Here is a 13,237-nt window from a genome sequence, read left to right as displayed (position 1 = left end):
GTATTTAAATGCCCATGTATAAGGTTAACCTCTCTCCCAGCCATACCTGCAGGTTGGAGTTGTTGACAGGGAACTGGGAGCTGAAGAAGCCCTTGACGATGGCCATTACTGTCTCAATCACATACATTTCCAGGGGAACGTCGGCATGGTTACGGTCCGTGGTGCTGTTGCACACCTAAAAACAGAAAAGGAAAGGGGGATGTGAAGTCTGTCTGTCACTCAGGAGTGAGGGGACAGAGACTTACCTGGGGTATATCTCAATAGTCAAATGGACTTCTCTTCTCCTTTCCCTCATCTACAATGAACTGGACTGGGGAAAAGCCCATTCCCTTAAGGGACCCACCATGTTGTTTTTTTGTGTTCAGATCAGTGCAGATGAGGAAGAGGACACAACGAAACAGAGGAAAAATAACCTGTTTTGGACTATTGAGACACATCCCTTTGAGGAGGACCTTAGTGAGGACATTACCCGTGCCATGTCCACCAGAAAGTTCTCAAAGAGCTTCCAGATGTGGTGGCTGGTGTAGATCTCCTTCATCTCCACCTCCGTGTCCACATAGCAGTGGTTCACAAAGTTCACGTAAGCCGTCTTCACCTGGGGAGGGAGGGCCAATAGAAACCATGCATCCAGATGAATGACAGGTGTGAGCGATTCCACTGAGGTGAATGAATGCTAGGCTATATCAAGGCTGGCTGTTCTGGAATCACAATGTGTATGCATTGGTATGAATCTAGGTAAGCAAACCTCTGACCACTCTCTGTATGCAAACAAAATAGGTGCATGTCAATTATCTATAATGCTATACTATCCTGCTTTACTCTGTATCCTCAGATCAGTACAGATGAAGTTGAATACAAGGATATGAAATCACATTAGACTACTGAAAGACTCCTCAGCATCCAATGACACACAGACTCTCAAGATGACCCCATACCTCAGCGATGCAGTCATCGTGGGTGACCACCTTGACGATGTCATCCAGGGGCAGCAGGGAGTTACATTTCAGCTCGGTGTAGACGTTTTTTCCCTCGGTGCAGGCAGCGAGGAGCTCTACCAGGGTGTTGTGGTAGGCCAGGGCTCCGCCCTCGTCCCCACGCTCCCGCTCGCAGCACATCATCTGGAACAGCACCGGGAAGGAGGAGCGGTCGTTGTAGAACACCAGCACGTCCTCGCCACCGTTCACCAGCTGGGGGTGGGATGGACAGAAAGGGAGACAGACGAGTAGAGGTTAGATAGGGAATACCTTATAACTAGTGGGGGCACCAATATTGATCATTCGATAGACACTGAACAAAAATATAAAAACGCAACAATTTCAAAGATTTTACTTTGTTACAGTTACATATAAGGAAATCTGTCTATTGAAATAAATTAATGAGGCCCTAATCTATGGATTTCACATGACTGAGAAGAAAGATTTACTGTACAACTTTTGGTCACAGCACAGATACCTTAAAAAAAAGGGGGAAAAGCTAGGGGCGTGGTGACCACCATTTGCCTAACGCAGCGAGACATCTCCTTGGCATAGAATTGATCAGGCTGTTTGTGGCCTGTGGAATGTTGTCCCACTCATCGTCAATGGCTGTGCGAAGCTGCTGGATATTGGTGGGAACTGGAACACTGTCGTACGCATCGATCCAGAGCATCCCAGACATGCTCAATGAATAACATGTCTAGTGAGTACGCCGGCCATTGAAGAACTGGGACATTTTCAGCTTAAGGAATTGTGTACAGATCCTTGCGACATGGGGTGTGCATTAGCATGCTGAAACATGAGGTGATGGCGGCGGATAAATGGCATGACAATGGGCCTCAGGATCTAGTCGCTGCATCTCTGTGCATTCAAATTGCCATCGATAAAATGCAATTGTGTTCGCTGTCCGTAGCTTATGTCTTCCCATACCGTAACCCCACCGCAGGAACATTTCTGGGATCTTTTATTTCAGCTCATGAAACATGGGACCAACACTTTGCATGTTGCGTTTATTTTTGTTCAGTATAGTTTGATACTGATGAGCAGGACATACCATGATATTGGTTTACACTTCCTGTTAACCTAAACTGAGACGCAACATGCAATGACTTCCTGTAATGCCCTCAACCAAGATTCCGACCACTGTCAACGGGACACAAATTCATCCACAAGGTATTTTCAGAAAGTAGTCAGGTTTTATTTATTTTGGGAATGGATAGATCTTGCATGGCTACCCAAACTCCTTGCTCCGGCCAAACGCTACACCACGCCCACGGACGTTAGTTTCTTCTCCGCAATGGCTTTGATACTCTGATTGGTTAAAGATGATCCAATCGCAGAGGACTTTGTTTTGTACAACACCCCTCATTTTGACCTCATCACAAATGTCTTCAATGATGGCGGTCTCTGACTGAAGTATGGAGCGAGCATAGAGCAGCAGAATAAATCAGTTTGAGTCATCAGGCGAGGATAGATTAGCTATGGAACTAGAAAATAGATTACTCTATAAAATAACAGTACTTATCCTTTTTATAATTTTTTTTATAGTCACATTTTAAGAGATAGTGGTAGTGGAAACTATACTATTGTGTTGTCTCCACAGCCATTCAAAGATCGCATCATCCCTCTCTCACCTCGGTCATGACCTTGTCCTGGCACTTCTTGACATACTTCCCGTCGGCCTTAACGATGGTCTGGAGGAACTTGAGGTACTGGACGTGTCGGCCGTGCGTCTCGATGCAGTGAACAAAATGGTGGACCACACGGTCACTGATATCGTTGCACAGATAGAAGTTGTTCATGAAGATGTAGCGCATGGTCTCAGCCTCCAGGAGCTGGAGAGAGAAAAGATGTGTACAGTGATTTCACATTTATTGACATATGGATATCTTGTAATAAAATGCATTTATTTTGTTGAATAATAGTTAAAACATGTAGACAAACGTGTGCGGCTGCGTGTTTGTGTATTTGAGTAGAGTGTGCAACTATACACGCATGCATACATTGTGTGGATCCGTGTGCGCAGTGTGGCGTGAATGCATGCGTAACGCCTCGAACACACCGACCACGTCATTGCGCAAAATAGTACGCAGCATCACCAGGATGTGTGCAACAAAAGTTCAACATTCACCTTCTGCTACCATTTCTGTCAAGCCGTCTACGCATACAGTTTGACACATACGTTCGATAAATCCAACATATGCACCACACCAAAAGCACTGCAACTGCCTCTGCAATGCAATGCTGCAAGGCAAACGCAGCGTTTCATTGGAAATGAATGTAATTCTGGTGTACCAAAATGCAATGACGCTGTCGGTGTGTTCGAAGCGTAACGTGCATGCTCGTGTGAGTGTGTTTATATGTGAGCATACCCCTGGTGTGAGGAACAGGTTGAGGTGTTTGTGGAGCAGAACCTGGTTCTGGCTGTTCCCTTTACAGAAGTTCTGCAGGAACACATGGGCCAGTGTCATGATCTCATTCATCTTCTTATCACTCTGGGGACAGACAGACCGACAGACAGGACATGAGTCACAACACAGTTATACAACTGCGTCACCACAAAATCAATCCATAAAGATGGTCAAACAAAGCTACCAAGGCAGTGTTAATCTATCTCAGGACTCTCCAACCATGTTCCTGGAGAGCTACCCTCCTGTAGGTTTTCGCTTCATCCCCAGTCGTAACTAACCAGATTCAGCATATCAACTAGCTAATTATTAGATTTAGATGCGCTAGATTCGGGTTGGAGCGAAAACCTCCAGGACGGTAGCGCTCCAGGAACAGGGTTGAAGAGCCCTGACCTACCTAGTCAAGCTTTATCAAAATAAAGTCTGATTATTGATAATGACAACATTTGTCAAGCTTTGAGGCGCCTCACCTGAAGCACTTATTTTATAAGCCCATATGGACTGGTTCCTGTGTGTAAGACACCTACTTCCACTTGTGAGTAAAACATCTCTAAATGTGATGTGCTCACCTTCTCATAAGGTATCTGGAGCAGGTCCAGCACCACAGTGTGAGCGCCCATGTTCTTCAGTAGCCTCTGCTGCTGCACACGACTCTTTTTCCCGGGGTAACACTGCTTACTGAGCCGCAGCAGGATCTACTGACCACACACAGATCAAACACTAATACGTGCATTACACAGCAATAGCAATCAGTCTAAAAACACTTGCATTTTCAGCTGCTGTAATTTACTGTTACTGGAGTAAATTAAATGTAACTTTATTTATCCCCTAGGAGCAATTAAGAAATGCAAGTCAAGTTACAAGTCAGGCCCACATAAAACATGGCTACATTGGCCAGCGACGTAAGGTCTGTAAATTATTAGTGGACAATCAATTATCCCAGCGTCATGGTGTGTTTTCAAAGACTGCACTGACTCTAATTGATAATGCTGCTTATACCACACTAGGGTTGCAAAGTGAGGGTATATTACCAGAAACTTTCCAAGTCTAATTAGTGAGAAAAAAAATGAGAATGGGTCTGCCTGTCTAAACACAGCCTGTGCGGCCTCACATGTAAAATATATAAAATAATCGAATAACATTCTTTTTAAAAATATATATTTTTAAAGCTGTAAAACATTATCCTAAATTTAACCCATCAACATTGTGTACCATTGGTGTTTAAAGGTGCAATATGCTGAAATCTCTTCGCCAATTCCTGGTTGCTAAACTTCGAATAGTTAGCCTAATTGCAGTTTGTGTGACAAAACAAGAGTTGTATTTCAGCTGTTTGAAGCTGGTGTACAAAAGTAAAAGACGCAAAAATTTAACTTAAGAACGGGAAGCATAGAAATGGTGCACATACAGTAGAACAGATCTGGCACTTCTTAGACTTGCTTTCAATGAGAATGACATATCTATAACTCACATTTCTTTGTGAATTTGGTCAGGTCACCCAAAAAGTTACATATTGCAGCTGTAATATATATATTTTTTTTTTTTTACATACAAATTTTGCTATGTCAACATGTCTTTGTAAATATTTTAGTACCAAACTGGTGGCAGTTGTGAAAAAAAGTTAATAGTTGGAAGAGATGCAGAGTTAATTAAATACACTGCTCAAAAAAATAAAGGGAACACTTAAACAACACAATGTAACTCCAAGTCAATCACACTTCTGTGAAATCAAACTGTCCACTTAGGAAGCAACACTGATTGACAATAAATTTCACATGCTGTTGTGCAAATGGAATAGACAAAAGGTGGAAATTATAGGCAATTAACAAGACACCCCCAATAAAGGAGTGATTCTGCAGGTGGTGACCACAGACCACTTCTCAGTTCCTATGCTTCCTGGCTGATGTTTTGGTCACTTTTGAATGCTGGTGGTGCTCTCACTCTAGTGGTAGCATGAGACGGAGTCTACAACCCACACAAGTGGCTCAGGTAGTGCAGCTCATCCAGGATGGCACATCAATGCGAGCTGTGGCAAGAAGGTTTGCTGTGTCTGTCAGCGTAGTGTCCAGAGCATGGAGGCGCTACCAGGAGACAGGCCAGTACATCAGGAGACGTGGAGGAGGCCGTAGGAGGGCAACAACCCAGCAGCAGGACCGCTACCTCCGCCTTTGAGCAGGAGGAGCACTGCCAGAGCCCTGCAAAATGACCTCCAGCAGGCCACAAATGTGCATGTGTCTGCTCAAACGGTCAGAAACAGACTCCATGAGGGTGGTATGAGGGCCCGACGTCCACAGGTGGGGGTTGTGCTTACAGCCCAACACCGTGCAGGACGTTTGGCATTTGCCAGAGAACACCAAGATTGGCAAATTCGCCACTGGCGCCCTGTGCTCTTCACAGATGAAAGCAGGTTCACACTGAGCACATGAGCACATGTGACAGACAGAGTCTGGAGACGCCGTGGAGAACGTTCTGCTGCCTGCAACATCCTCCAGCATGACCGGTTTGGCGGTGGGTCAGTCATTGTGTGGGGTGGCATTTCTTTGTGGGGCCGCACAGCCCTCCATGTGCTCGCCAGAGGTAGCCTGACTGCCATTAGGTACCGAGATGAGATCCTCAGAGCCCTTGTGAGACCATATGCTGACACATGCACATTTGTGGCCTGCTGGAGGTCATTTTGCAGGGCTCTGGCAGTGCTCCTCCTGCTCAAAGGCGGAGGTAGCGGTCCTGCTGCTGGGTTGTTGCCCTCCTACGGCCTCCTCCACGTCTCCTGATGTACTGGCCTGTCTCCTGGTAGCGCCTCCATGCTCTGGACACTACGCTGACAGACACAGCAAACCTTCTTGCCACAGCTCGCATTGATGTGCCATCCTGGATGAGCTGCACTACCTGAGCCACTTGTGTGGGTTGTAGACTCCGTCTCATGCTACCACTAGAGTGAGAGCACCGCCAGCATTGAAAAGTGACCAAAACATCAGCCAGGAAGCATAGGAACTGAGAAGTGGTCTGTGGTCACCACCTGCAGAATCACTCCTTTATTGCGGGTGTCTTGTTAATTGCCTATAATTTCCACCTTTTGTCTATTCCATTTGCACAACAGCATGTGAAATGTATTGTCAATCAGTGTTGCTTCCTAAGTGGACAGTTTGATTTCACAGAAGTGTGATTGACTTGGAGTTAAATTGTGTTGTTTAAGTGTTCCCTTTATTTTTTTGAGCAGTGTATAATGTTTTTGTTGTAGGTACTTATTTCATTAATTTGGCTATTTTCTCTTGAACCATATGGTATATCCACTAGAAACTTGTGGTCAATATGAACAGACATAAAAAAAAAGATTCTATATATGATTTAAAAATATATATATTTTAAAAGCTATTCAGGTATAATTTACCAAAGTTACCATAGATTACCTGTTCATTACCAAAATTACAGAAAGTAAATAACCCATAACTTTGCAAACCTATACCACACACACACACACACACACACACACACACACACACACACACAAAGTTCAAGGAGACAGAATAGCAGCCCACCTCTTTGACAATGTTGTAGTTGTTGGCTTTGTTGCTGTCTATCTGGGGCTTCACATCCCCACCCTGTACTGGGCTCAGGATTCCAGCCTCCTGTCAATCACACATTACACAAAAATACATTTAGATTTGAAGAAATTACTTGGATATCGAGTAAGGATTCAGCCCTCGCTCAGCCATTAGCCCTCTATGATGTGTGGCAACTGTGGCCTGTAGGGGGCATACTGTAGTATAGTGTACTGTAGTGTGATGTACCTCCATGGTCTGCTCCTTGCCCTGACTCTCTCCTATGTCCTCACTGCCGTAGGCTCCACTTTTCTCCACCCACAGTTCAGACTTCTCCACCGTCAGCCTTAGCTGGTCCAGGTCTGTCTTGATCTGCTTGTAGTTCTCTACATCCTGCTCCGACACCAGCAACTGGACCTGCAAGGGACCACAGAAACACACACAGTGAGATCAGACCCCCACACACACACACACACACACTGAAACCACACACACAGACAAAAATACACAGATCAGACACAAGCACATGTATACACACACACACACACACACACACACACAAACTGTACTGTTACCTGTTTGAAGGCCTGTAGGACCTCTGCTCTCTGGCTGAAGTGTTTGAACATGAGCTGCAGCGAGCCTGAGACCAGTGGGGGGTAGTCCTGCATGATGAGATGGATCAGCACCCTCAGGAAGGTCCTACCCCCTTCGTCATCCAGCTCCACAGCACTACACTCTGAACTGGAAGCACCAGACGCAGGGTTAGAAAGAGACAGTGGAGGCATACACAGTGTTTTGACAAACACTGGCACACTAGAGATGGGCATTTGAAGTACTTTCATTATTCAAATAATATCATGACATGCGGATAGTTGACAAACTTTTGTACAACTTTTTTCCGAAAGAACAGTTGTTTGCTGCACAAATCTATAGAGACATTGCTACTGCTGCTGCTGGACAGGGGAAGATTGTTAACATTCTCTCTAATTTGGCACACAAGAGAGGCCATGAGTCACGGACGAAAATATTAGCCCCGATTGGCCTATAGGTGGCACTGTTATAAACAGTCTCACTAAAACCCTGTTTGACCGAGGGACTTGAAATGTATGTAGGCATCTTTCCTCATGGTGAACAAATTTGCCTGAAGGACCCATAAGGTCCATCAGGATAGATCTTGGACATTTAGGAAAACCTTTGAAAAACGTATTCTTATTAACCATAAGTCCAAATAATACCAAATTGGTTAAGAAATGGCTAGGCTCTTGTTAAATCAGGAAATCATATTTTACGTGTCCATATAAGTTGAAAATCCACTCCACAATGGCCTATCAACTTGAAACGTTTTAGAGTCAAAGTCATTACCACAATGAACTGTGTAATGTTTGGCATTGATATCTTAAAAAAGGAAACTATAAACAGATCACTTTTCTGACTTTGTAACGCTAATGCTTAAAAAGTCAAAAACGTGAATTTTCTGTGTTTTATATACACACACTCAGTGGCCAATTTATTTAGGTACACCACCCCTTTAACGAAAATTGTCACATGGCAGTGGCTTGCTATATAAAGCAGGCAGACAGGCATCCACTTACTCATAGATTGAACATTAGAATGGGAAAAATTTGTGACCTAAGTGACTTTGAGCGTGGTATGATCGTCAGTGACAGGCTTGCCGGATCCAGTATCTCAGAAACTGCCGTCCTCCTGGGCTTCACGCACGACAATGTCTAGGCTTTACACAAAATTGTGTAACAAACAAAAAACATCCAGTCAGCAGCAGTCCTGTGGGCAAAAACAGCTCAGATGCAGAATGATATTTCAGAAAGCACAACTCGTCGGCCCTGGTCATGGATGGGCTGTTGCAGGAGTTGACCACACTGGGTTCTACTCTTATTAGCTAAAAGAAAGTGGCTCCAGTGGCATGTGATCAACACTGGACAATTGAGGAGTGGAAAAACATTGCCAGGTCCGACAAATCCAGGTTCCTGTTGCATCATGCTGATGGCAGTCAGTATTTGGCATAAGCAGCATGAGTCCATGGACCCATCCTGCCTGGTGTCAACGGTACAGGCTGGTGGTGGTGTCCTGGTGTGGGGAATGTTTTCATGACACACGTTAGATCCCTTGATACCAATTGAACAGCGATTGAACGCCATAGCGTATCTGAACATGCTTGCTGACCAAACCCAATGGAGCATCTATGGGATGAGATAGAACGGGATGTTCGCAGCATGAATGTACCGCCGCCCATCTGCAGCAACTGTGTGATGCCATCACATCAGCATGGACCAACATCCCTGTGGAATGTTTCCGTTACCTTGTAGAATCCCATGCCCCGAATAATTAAGGCTGTTCTGGAGGCAAAGGGGGTCTGACCCAGTACTAGATGAGTGTACCTAATAAACTGGCCACCGAGTGTATATTTCCACACTATGAGGTTGGAATAATACAGTGAAATTGTTAAAATTATGAAACTGTTCTTTAAGTGTAAGAGCTGTTTGAAAAGACGAACTGAAATTTCAGCCTGTTTTGGTGGGATGGAGTTTTGGCCTGCCTGGTGAAATCACCAGGTGGTACAAATGAGTTAATAACCAATAAGAAAAAGTTCCAAACCTCTCTGCCAATAACAGCTAGTTTTCAAGTTTCCCCTTCCCCACTCAGACCACTCCCAGACAGTCCTAACAAAATTCTTGCTTGAGAAATTGCTTAATTAATTTAGTTTATTTTTTACCATTTGAATTTAAAACAGTAAGTAACAAAAACAGTAAGTTACTTAACTGTTACACAGAAGTTATTTGATATTGAGATACACACTGCTACATTGGACCATTAAAATAGTCATTCAAATCTTCAAGGACTAAGTCAGATTCATTCCAAATTTGGTCTTTGAAAAAATAAAGTTGATGCATTCAAAGATGGCTACACTATACCAGTAGATGCATATTTTCACATACGCTAATGAGCTAAAAATACCTCTAAAATCATCTCATGAATCATAGGACCAAATCACACCAAATGTGTTCGGAATGTCGGCCCATGGTACGTCTTAACTTAGGTTTTATCAAACTAAGGGATTGGTCAAAACATGGCAGAGTTATTGAAAAATAAAATAATTAATTTTACGTGTCCATTTAAAACCCCTGATTTGTTATCCAACTGATCTTGTGGCCTTTCATCCTGTGAACTCCATTCATTGTGGCTCGCAGCTATATTTTTTCATTCCTTTTTGCATTGATTAGAAATATCCCACTTCACCTGCTAGGCAACATATAGAGCCACTGACCGTAGTGCAGCTTTGATTGCCCAACAATAACGAGCTACATGTGTGAAACGTGTGCAGGCTACCGGTATAACTTCTTTATGGGACGCACCTCGTAAAAACTACATCCAAGAGTTTATTTATTTTTCTCCCCAATTTCGTGATTACGATCTTGTCTCATCTCTGCAACTCCCCAATGGGCTCGGGAGAGGCGAAGGTCGAGTCATGCATCCTCCAAAACATGACCCTCCAAGCCGCAATTCTTAACACCTGCTTGCTTAACCCGGAAGCCAGCTGCACCAAAGTGTCGGAGGAAACACCATTCAACTGACAACCGAAGTCAGAATGCAGGTGCCCGGCCCGCCACAAGGAGTCGCTAGAGCGCGATGTGCCAAGTAAAGCCCCCCTGGCCAAACCCTCCCCTAACCTGGGCGACGCTTGTGCACCGCCATATAGGACTCCCGGTCACGGCCGGTTGTGATACAGCCTGGGATCGAACCCTAGGCTGTAGTGATGCCGCAACACTTCGATGCTGTGCCTTAGACCGCTGCGCCACTCGGGAGGCCCAAGAGTTTGTGGTTTTATTAAATTAAGAACATCAATTGTCATGGTATATACAGTGCCAGTCAAAAGTTTGGACACACCTACTCATTCAATGTTTTTTCTTTATTTTTACTATTTTCTACATTGTAGAATAATAGTGAAGACATCAAAACTATGAAATAACCCATATGGAATCACGTAGTAACCAAAAAAAGTGTTAACCAAATCAAAATATATTTTAGATTCTTTAAAGTAGCCACCCTTTGCCTTGATGACAGCTTTGCACACTCTTGGCATTCTCTCAACCAGCTTAACCTGGAATGCTTTTTTTGTCATCAAGGCAAAGGGTGGCTACTTTAAAGAATCTAAAATATATTTTGATTTGGTTAACAATTTTTTGGTTACTAAATGATTTCATGTGTTATTTCATAGTTTTGAGGTCTTCACTATTATTCTACAATCTAGAAAATGTTAAAAATAAAGACAAACCTTGGAATGAGTAGGTGTGTCCAAACCTTTGACTGGTTCTGTACTTGTATGTAGCAATGTCACACGTATACATTTATTTAATTTATTTAATTCAGACAAATCCTTTTCATTGTTAAAATAGGCCTATAATTATTTATATATTTTTTATGAATACTCTCACAAGTAATCGAATATTCAATTAACCGTGCACATCCATCCATATGACACACACAGACATATAGGCATACATACAGCACTTTTCTCTGAACTAAAACCACAGTGCCCCATTCGTCACACACATGCATGCATACATAAACACAACACACAGTTTACTTACCTTCCAGCAAACATGGTCTCTGCTTTGGCTGCAATCTCATCTATGTCTGGATCTGAAATTGAACAAAATAATGTGAATCACTGAACCCAATTATAGAAAGCCCAAATAAGCCAAGTCCAGAAAGTAATTAGTGCCTGTGACAGCACAGCTCAAACAACAGTAATCAACAAACCAGCAGGATTCCCTTAGGCATTGACTGACACACTCTAGATTCTCCTAGCCTGGTCCCATTGCAACCATAGGCCTCTACATCGCGACCACCCCTGAATGCCCATCCGATAGCCGCAGCCCGCTAGCTGCTAGTTGTCTAGAGCATATTGGACAGTGAGCTGTATAGATCCATCGGCCAATTTCTTGGGCCACTATACCTATTTTACCAATTGGACTTGGACCCCTCTGGTACTTGGAACCCTACTAATCCATCACGACTGGTCTATCGGTGTCACCGCACGCGGAGGCCAAAACAGACTTTCCTCCATCGAGACGTCCCTCTAAGGCCCTTCTGCTAGCTTACTAGCCCCGGTCTACTAGCTTGCTAGCCCCGGCCTAATAGCTTGCTAGCCCCGGCCTGCTAGCTGTCTGAATCGCCGTGTCTCCAGGCAGCCCAACCACTCACTGGACCCCTATTGATCACCCGGCTACGCATGCCTCTCCCTAATATCAATATGCCTTGTCCATTACTGTCCTGGTTAGTGATTATTGTCTTATTTCCCTGTAGAGCCTGTAGCCCTGCTCAATATGCCTTAACCTACCATTTAGTTCCACCTCCCACATATGCGGTGACATCACCTTGTTTAAACGTCTCCAGAGACAATATCTCTCTCATCATTACTCAATGCCTAGGTTTACCTCCAATGTACTCACATCCTACCATACCTCTGTCTGTACATTATGCCTTGAATCTATTCTCTCACACCCAGAAACCTGCTCCTTTTACTCTCTGCTCTGAACGCACTAAACAACCAGTCCTGATAGTCTTCAGCCGTACCCTCATCCTACTCTTCCTCTGGTGATGTAGAGGTTAATCCCTGCAGTGCCTAGCTCCACTCCTACTCCCCAGGTGCTCTCATTTGTTGACTTCTGTAACCTTAAAGGCCTTGGTTTCATGCATGTTAACATTAGAAGCCTCCTCCCTAAGTTTGTTTTATTTTCTGCTTTAGCACACTCTGCCAACCCGGATGTCCTAGCCGTGTCTGAATCCTGGATTAGGAAGTCCACCAAAAACCCTGAAATTTCCATCCCTAACTATAACATTTTCCGACAAGATAGAACTGCCAAAGGGGGCGTTGTTGCAATCTACTGCAGAGATAGCCTGCAGAGCTCTGTCATACTATCCAGGTCTGTACCCAAACAATTCGAACTTCTACTTTTAAAAATCCATCTTTCCAGAAACAAGTCTCTCACTGTTGCCACTTGCTATAGACCACCCTCTGCCCCCAGCTGTGCCCTGGACACCATATGTGAATTGATTGCCCTCCATCTATCGTCAGAGCTCGTGCTGCTAGGTGACCTAAACTGTGACATGCTTAACACCCTGGCCATCCTACAGTCTAAGCTTGATGCCCTCAATCTCTCACAAATTATCATTGAACCCACCAGGTACAACCCCAAATCTGTAAACACGTGCACCCTCATAGATATCATCCTAACCAACTTGTCCTCCAAATACACCTCTGCTGTTTTCAACCAAGATCTCAGCGATCACTGCCTCA

The 13,237-nt window shown here is 44.1% G+C and overlaps 1 protein-coding gene across 3 annotated transcripts in view; it reads right to left on the bottom strand.

Annotated features, from left to right (window-relative positions):
• Positions 1–13,237, bottom strand: part of LOC139583986 (inositol 1,4,5-trisphosphate-gated calcium channel ITPR2-like) — a 156,218-nt gene that overhangs the window by 101,090 nt on the left and 41,891 nt on the right. For all 3 annotated transcript variants that reach the window (XM_071415480.1, XM_071415477.1, XM_071415479.1), the window contains exons 24-33: positions 11,526–11,577; positions 7,494–7,659; positions 7,168–7,335; positions 6,916–7,005; positions 3,952–4,077; positions 3,347–3,469; positions 2,609–2,809; positions 936–1,187; positions 470–595; positions 47–175 (exon numbers count right to left, since the gene is read on the bottom strand). In XM_071415480.1, coding sequence (XP_071271581.1) covers positions 47–175; positions 470–595; positions 936–1,187; positions 2,609–2,809; positions 3,347–3,469; positions 3,952–4,077; positions 6,916–7,005; positions 7,168–7,335; positions 7,494–7,659; positions 11,526–11,577 — 1,433 coding nt within the window. The remainder of the gene's footprint in view (positions 1–46; positions 176–469; positions 596–935; positions 1,188–2,608; positions 2,810–3,346; positions 3,470–3,951; positions 4,078–6,915; positions 7,006–7,167; positions 7,336–7,493; positions 7,660–11,525; positions 11,578–13,237) is intronic.

The sequence above is a fragment of the Salvelinus alpinus genome, chromosome 9 (genome assembly GCF_045679555.1).
Source record: "Salvelinus alpinus chromosome 9, SLU_Salpinus.1, whole genome shotgun sequence".
In the NCBI taxonomy this organism is placed as follows: Eukaryota; Metazoa; Chordata; class Actinopteri; order Salmoniformes; family Salmonidae; genus Salvelinus; species Salvelinus alpinus.
This window is presented reverse-complemented; position numbering and strand designations above follow the sequence as displayed.